The 6,522-nt window shown below is 38.1% G+C and overlaps 1 protein-coding gene across 4 annotated transcripts in view; it reads left to right on the top strand.

The window, feature by feature from the left end:
* The first annotated feature begins 869 nt into the window (after nucleotides 1-869).
* LOC149829790 (uncharacterized) overlaps nucleotides 870-6,522 on the top strand; it is a 58,113-nt gene continuing 52,460 nt past the window's right edge. Inside the window, exons 1-2 of one of the 4 annotated variants that reach the window (XM_090015630.1) lie at nucleotides 870-1,639; nucleotides 6,036-6,053. In XM_090015630.1, coding sequence (XP_089871756.1) covers nucleotides 972-1,637 — 666 coding nt within the window. In that variant the 5' untranslated portion in view covers nucleotides 870-971 and the 3' untranslated portion in view covers nucleotides 1,638-1,639; nucleotides 6,036-6,053. Of the gene's footprint in view, nucleotides 1,640-2,179; nucleotides 2,197-5,109; nucleotides 5,424-6,035; nucleotides 6,054-6,522 lie in introns of those variants that run through there. The other 3 variants (XM_090015629.1, XM_090015631.1, XM_090015632.1) reach the window with 3 other exon arrangements.

The raw sequence follows: 6,522 nt of genomic DNA, 5'->3' as shown, positions 1-6,522 counted from the left end.
ATTTACTAAGAATCCACACCTTGATCATGTAAATTGGATGAAAAAAAAAATGATGTTTGGAGCTTAAAAAATTTACAAACATTTTGGACCATTGATTTTTAGAACTTTATAAAAAACCCACCCACGTATTGGAATCAAACACTTCAATAGCTGAACCCTATAAAATCAAGTACATAGATCACATCTGTACGGTCAGAATTTAAAAATAAAATAAAAAAAAACCCAAAAAATTTATTTAGCATGCCGTTTAACACCAAAATGGGTTTAGCATTGACCCATTACTCTCTCTTTATATATATATATATATATATATATATATACCTGGCCAACTAAGCCCATCGGGCTAAATGGGGGCTGCAGGCTGAGGGTTTTGCGAATTGGCCAGCGAGAACTAAGCATGAGCCGATCAATTGACTGGGCCAGCCTAGTAAATGGCTCGATCTGCGCAGTCTATTAACGGGTGAAAAGATCAGTGCATTAATCACCTGATCACCCTTCATCGTGGGGACAGTGCGTGTCAGGTGTGGGACCCAAGACTTGATGGAGGGCTATGCAGTGCTTAATACACAAAATTTTGTGCAATCATATTGCACCAGATCCTGACTCGTTAACGGGCCCGGCCAGCCCGTTGCCCACCCAGAAAGAGAGAGAATAATAAAAAAATGCCGAAAGCAGTAAACTATACTGCAACGTGTATCTTATCTTTAAAAAAAAAAAGTCATACTTTTATGTGGTTCTAACTTCAACAAGATAACTTAACGTACAAGTCTTTGGAAATTCCAAATGGCCACCACCATTCAACAAAACCGTCACGCCCACGAAAACTTTGCCATTCTGAGCCATAAAAGGCAGAATTCTTCTTCAAACCGCCACCACCACCACCACCACCACCGCCCCACTTTTTTTTTCATCTTCCTCTTCGTTTCTTGTAGGACTTAAAAAGGCGCATAGAAGGAAGCAACATAAAGAAAATGAGGAGGGAGGGAAAGCAGCATGGAGTTGTGAGGAGCTTCACGGTGTTTTCAACCAAAAATAAGGTTATCAATAAGTTCGATTCGCTTCCGGCCGCCGGAATATTCCAAAAAGTATCGTCCAAACCGACGAATCACTCAAAATTCACTGGCGTTTGCCGTCATCCGAGATGCTATGAATGTCACGCATTGCCGGTTAGTAAGTCGAAGGAGAAGGCTAAAGGTAGCCATAAGCTCAAGTCTAATGATGTAGCCACGAATCAAAAGTTACTTGCTTGGAGAGTTGTCGACCGGAATAAAGGATTGAATTACACCGGATTATCAGGATTATCGGCGACCGCTGTCTTGGATTGCTTGCTCGGAGATGCTGTCGATGAAGACGATCGTGATGAAGAACATATGGAGGAAGAAGAAGAAGAAGATCTTGCCGAAGTTCGCAGCGAATTAGCTTTGAATATTGGCAATGCTAAGCTGTCTGTGGTTATAGATGTTGATCATGGTGCCGACGACCAAATGATTGATGATAAAGATAAGCTTAAGGTTGGTGATTGTGACCTTGATGATGATGATGATAGTGATTATGATTTGGTGCTTTGTCATGTCGAAGTTGATTGGGAATCGGTGGAGGAGGAAGGATGGTGCTTAATTAAAGAAGATTTCTGTTAAAGGTAATTCATTAGTCTTTTTTTGTATTTATAACCCAAAAAAACTGCACCTGACATGAAGACCCATGACCCACTGCTATGCTAGGACCCATGCCCCAAGGCCTATGCTATGCATTGGCTTGCACAGAGGGGCGACACCCATAAAAATCGAACCTTGAAGAAACAAGTTTCTAGCGTATTAAGTTTTTTATTATCTAGATTACAGGGTAAAGTATGTGTAGATTAACAAGTTGGTCTATTACTATAGGAATTTCTTGTGTTGAAACTCTTTGATTTATGGGTTATGGACTTGTGGTTCATGTAGCATGCCTGAAAAGGAACTCAGTGTAATTTGTTTCACCAGGAAATGATAATTGTAATTTTTCTTCTTAATTTCATTGTTAGTTAGTTTTACTAGTTATTTATACCTAGGTAGTATTAAAAAAAAACATCCAGCAAATTTTTTTATTTAATTAAATGTAAGGGTAAAGGAGGCTCATTTTGGCATGGGAAAAAGATACTATTGAACTCTCACTATGAAACACTTGCCTGCTTGAATGTTAGGCCCATTAATTTGGAAACTTGAGATTCATTCTAGATTGGAGGCTCCTATTTTTCAAAGTTGGCTCATAAACACGTGTTGCTTGATGGAGTTTGATCTTTCTCCCACCCTTCTGATTGAGCTGAATTACTCACAGTTTTACTAGTTACAGATTTACCATTGTAACTTGTTAGATAAAGAGTGAAAAAAAAGATAATTGCCTTCTGTTAACATTATTGATTACGATAAAAACCCATTAAAAAATCTCATAAGCAAATGTGAAATTGGAAAATCTTAGATTCATGTGCAGAACATGAATGAAATCTTCCATTATAGATCGACGTAAAGAGGGTCCAAAATCCAAATTAACCAAGCAAGAAGGTGGTTATCTTTAAAGAAAAAACAAAAAACTTGAAGATTTTTTATCTCGAGTTGGGAATTAGGCAGCTCAAGCATAATCCAACTCATTTCTTCGCTAAAATCAGGACAAAATCGTTGGATGATCTCTATCACCATAACTGAACAAGCTATCATGTCATTTTTCAAATCTCTACAGATAAAAAAGGTTGGCACCATAACTGCCCCTACCTACATAATCTTTATAAGTGTCAGCTACAAGTTTTCAGGCTCAAGATGGCATAGTTTGTATTATGCTCAAATTTGGTTGAGTTCGAACATTGTTTTTCAAGCCAAGTTCAGCTCAGCTCAGCTAGCTCAAGTGAGTCTCATTAGGACTCCATGAATCCCATCATATTTTTCCACAGCAAAAATGTACTTGTGTGTGCGAGCACTAGTGCAAGCACACATGCGTGTCACACACACATTATCAAGTATTTAACAAGCTTTCTATCAGAAAAAAAGTCTTTAACAGGCTTACATGCTCAAGCTCAAGCTCAAGCTCAAGCTTTATTGTATTTGAGTAGATGAGCCCAAAATCAAACTCTAACTCAATTCATTTGTTAGATGAGTGGTCTCGACCAAAAGATCTTGTCTGGGTAAAGCACAAGATGGAGATAAATTGAGCCTATATTTATCAGGTCGACTTTCAAATAATCAAAGATCTACTCCGGACCCACATCCAAAATAGCCAGACCAAGTATTTGATTTTCATTGAGAACTCGTGTAATAGAAGTCTTCATCAGGATCCACTAAATGTCATCAAATCTGACCCATTTACAACCCAAAGAGACTAAACACTACATGTTGAACATTGTAAAATTAGGCTCTGACCAGGATGCAGCAGAAATCTGACCTATTAGATATGGGGAGATGTATGAGATGCAAATCTCCATTTACTCAATTAAGCCTTAATCTTCAAATGAAAGTGCCAAATCTCCCTGACCAAACAGAGATACAAGTGGGTCGGAGCATGTCGTCGGAATTGGGATAGTACATGTCCAGTTCTGCGTCTGATCCAGAATGGATAAACTCAAGTCTATCTGGATCCTGGTCAGGATCAGGTAAGAAAATACAATTAGACCTGGGTCGTATATCAAGCCTAACTTGAACCATTTACTTTTCCCACTTAGAAAAACAGTAGGCTTCACCTGTTTTTGGTGAAACCAGTACTACAGAAGCTCAGATCCTGCCCCTAACTGGAACTTCACTATGAAATCCGAGATAGGATCCAGATCCACACTCCAAAATAGAGACATTGGTGGGTCAAGCCTGAGCTGTCCAATATCCCACCTGTTTGCATCTCTAATGACAACAGCCTAGGTCAGAGTATAGGTAGTCACTGCTCATTTCTGATCTGAAGTATGAGCCGGATCCAGATAAAGCATATCAAACATTCTCAAAGAATTGGGGAAGTATGAGGATTTACATCCAGGTCAAGCACATGTAAGTTTATTTTAGATGAATCCTTGTGGTACATAAAACTTTACATACGTAGGGATCTGGTTGGATCTAACCCATAGTTACCGGATCCACTCTGTTACATTTGCAAATTTCCCAGGATTTATTAAATAAATAAAAAGGGAATTTTATTGATGATGTGGCAATTGCTCTGGAATTTAGTGCGATTTTCAGGATTATTAATTGGCAATTAATTATTGATTATATTTAATTTAATTGACATTTAGTGGTTGATATTATTTAATCAACAAATTTAAAGAATTAAGGATTTAAGAGAGGATGAATCTAAATTATTATCCAATTATAAATAAAATATTGGATTTGGATTTTAGGAGATTTTAATGAGGTATTTGTGTTTGGATCTTAGTGGAGATCCAAACACCTAATTTCAGGTTTTGGAGATATCTGATTAGAGCACACTCGGACCCATTGGATCCACACCATTTGGATCTTAGATTCTTCTTTTTGGGTGTCGGATCCAGTTCAAGCAGATCCACCTTGGGGTGGACACCATTTTGGATCTCATGAATTTATTTTTGGGTCTGATCATCATGGGCCAACCTTTTTAGGTATGGGTTGGGGTTTTGACTCACATGAGGAACCACTCGGGGTTTCACACACTTGAAAGCCTCAGGAGTGAGTGGAGAGTGGGGGCCATTAGGGCACCCCCATCTCTTCATAAATCCCAAGAAAAACTAGCCGCCAATCCTATACGCATACCCTTCGTGAAGCTTCCAAAAGATCGAAGCAGGTTATATGTCCACCCCCCCCCCCCACCCCCCAGATGCAGGTGCGTGTTCGGGGGTCTGAATGAGCGCCACATATATAAGCACGTGGGGCTCGTAGTCGACATCACTTAGCGTCAGAGTTCAGTGTGGTTGCAAAGACTTAAATACCCTTTTCCACCATTCTTGCCATGAAACAATGGTTTAAAAAATAACAAAAATGCCCTCCATCTAGAAAAGTGAAACACCGGTTGGAGAAAAGGACAAAAATGTCCTCCATCCAGAAAAGGGAGGATGATGTTAACTCTTCAAAGTCCAAACATTTCATTTTCGTTCTAAGCAGTTAACGTTTTCATTATCTGCTGTAACAGGAGCTCCCTCTGACGACACACACTTTGCCATCGTCTGCTATCATCGAAGCACCCTTTGCCATCGTCTGCTGTCGTCAGAGCAACCTTTGTTGTCGTCTACTGCCGCCGGAGCATCATTTGCCGTCGTCTGCGCAGTGGGAGCATTGTTGCCACCATCGACTGCATCTACCTTCTGGGTGTTTCTTCTCCACTATCTGATTACCAAAACTCATAGCATTTTAGTGAGTTTCGTCTAAGGTTTCGTTATGTAAATAAATCGATTTATAAATCTGAATGTTAAATCTTACAACTGGTTGTACTTTTCATGCTAAATAACACCTATTTTTATACTGAAACAAATTAATTTGTACCTATACACCTTCTGGGCATCGAAAAACAGTTAGCACGATTTGTTCTTATGAAGGTCAAACATTACAACGCTATGTACTTATGAAAGCTAAATTTCTACAATGATTTATATGTTGGAATGCAACAATGATTTATATATTTAATGCAGTAGCGATTTGTATGCTCGATGCAACAACGATTTATATGTTTGAAGCAATAGCGATGTGTATTTACGATTTATGAAGTTACCACGATTTGTACTTAAGTTTGTTAAATTGTACAATAATGTTTACTTATAAAGCCCAAACATTACAACGATATGTACTTATGAAGGTTACGATTTCTACAACGATTTGTAAGTTTGAATCAACAACGATTTATACATTTAAAGCAGTAACGATGTATATTTATGCAGTTATCTCGATTTGTACTTAAGTTTGCTAAATCTTACAATGATGTTTACTTATGACTCCAAATATTGCGATGATTTGTAATGTTGGTGATTGTTTAACGAATGATATAATTTATAATATTATATAATTGAGGAGGCAGTTGTAACATATAATGATGCGGTTAAATTTATGTGTTGTGCATGTTAGCAATGACTAAAGTTTGTAAGACAAGAAAGCCTTCATCGTTCGATAGGATGACTATTGGAGAAATTATCTGCTAGTCCCATATATATGAGCGTTATGAAAGGTACCAAAATATAATGAAGATTGTGAATGGTAAATACAAGGACAAAGCGTTGGAATTGTGTAATGTGAAGCATTATCCATCAGATATTGAGGCTGAAGAAGAAGAAGAATAAGGATGAGGAAGAGAAGGAAAAACAAAGGAAGAAGGAGGAGGAGAATGAAAAGCAAAGAAAGAAAATGCAAATGAAGAAGGAGGAGGAGAGAAAAAGGCAAAGGAAAAAGGAGGAGGAAAATGAAAAGCAAAGAAAGAAAAGGCAAATGAAGAAGGAAGAGGAGAGGGAAAGGCAAAAAAAGAATAAGAAGGAGAAAGAGAAAGAGAAGGAAAAGCAATTGAAGAAAAAGGAGGAAGAGAAGGAAAGGCAAATGATGAAGATGGAAGAAGAAACGC

The sequence above is a fragment of the Nuphar pumila genome, chromosome 8 (genome assembly GCF_984573655.1).
Source record: "Nuphar pumila chromosome 8, dmNupPumi1.hap1.1, whole genome shotgun sequence".
Lineage (NCBI taxonomy): Eukaryota > Viridiplantae > Streptophyta > Magnoliopsida > Nymphaeales > Nymphaeaceae > Nuphar > Nuphar pumila.
This window is presented reverse-complemented; position numbering and strand designations above follow the sequence as displayed.